Source organism: Penaeus monodon, chromosome 21, assembly GCF_015228065.2.
Source record: "Penaeus monodon isolate SGIC_2016 chromosome 21, NSTDA_Pmon_1, whole genome shotgun sequence".
NCBI lineage: Eukaryota > Metazoa > Arthropoda > Malacostraca > Decapoda > Penaeidae > Penaeus > Penaeus monodon.
Window position 1 is genome coordinate 46,158,034 of NC_051406.1, and position 447 is coordinate 46,158,480.

At 34.5% G+C, this 447-nt stretch overlaps 1 protein-coding gene across 3 annotated transcripts in view; it reads left to right on the forward strand.

Annotated features, from left to right (window-relative positions):
- Positions 1 to 37: 37 nt before the first annotated feature.
- The window catches only part of LOC119586546, a 4,249-nt gene continuing 3,839 nt past the window's right edge, over positions 38 to 447 (forward strand). For all 3 annotated transcript variants that reach the window (XM_037935303.1, XM_037935305.1, XM_037935304.1), the window contains exon 1: positions 38 to 211. In XM_037935303.1, the coding sequence (XP_037791231.1) occupies positions 57 to 211 (155 nt within the window). In that variant the 5' untranslated portion in view covers positions 38 to 56. The remainder of the gene's footprint in view (positions 212 to 447) is intronic.

A 447-nucleotide genomic window follows, 5' to 3' on the forward strand; every position in this document is an offset into this window, starting at 1 on the left:
TGATTGAACTACTGTTTCACTCTTAAAACAGGATGAATGATGGAACAACATCTTTGATGCTTGCTGTGCAGAGGAAGTGGGAGCAGACAGTAGAAAAACTTTTAGACAATGGTGCTGATGTTAACATCGCAAAAACAGACGGAGTGTTAGCTCTTCATTTTGGAATTGAATTTTGTTCTGATGAAGCAAGCAAACCTTCAGATGAAAATGTGTGAGTCTGACAATATTTACATTTCAGCTTTTCATCGGATTAGACTTATATATTTAGTTCGTTTGATAAAACATTTTACATTATCATTTTTATATTTTCAAGCTTTTGCTGAAGTTCCTCACCTTCAAACTCAAAGGAAAAAATGTTACATTTTTGGCACAGTCCTCATGCAATGTTACATTCAACAATTGTACATTCCTCAGTGATAATACAGTGTATGTGGACTTTAAGGTGAC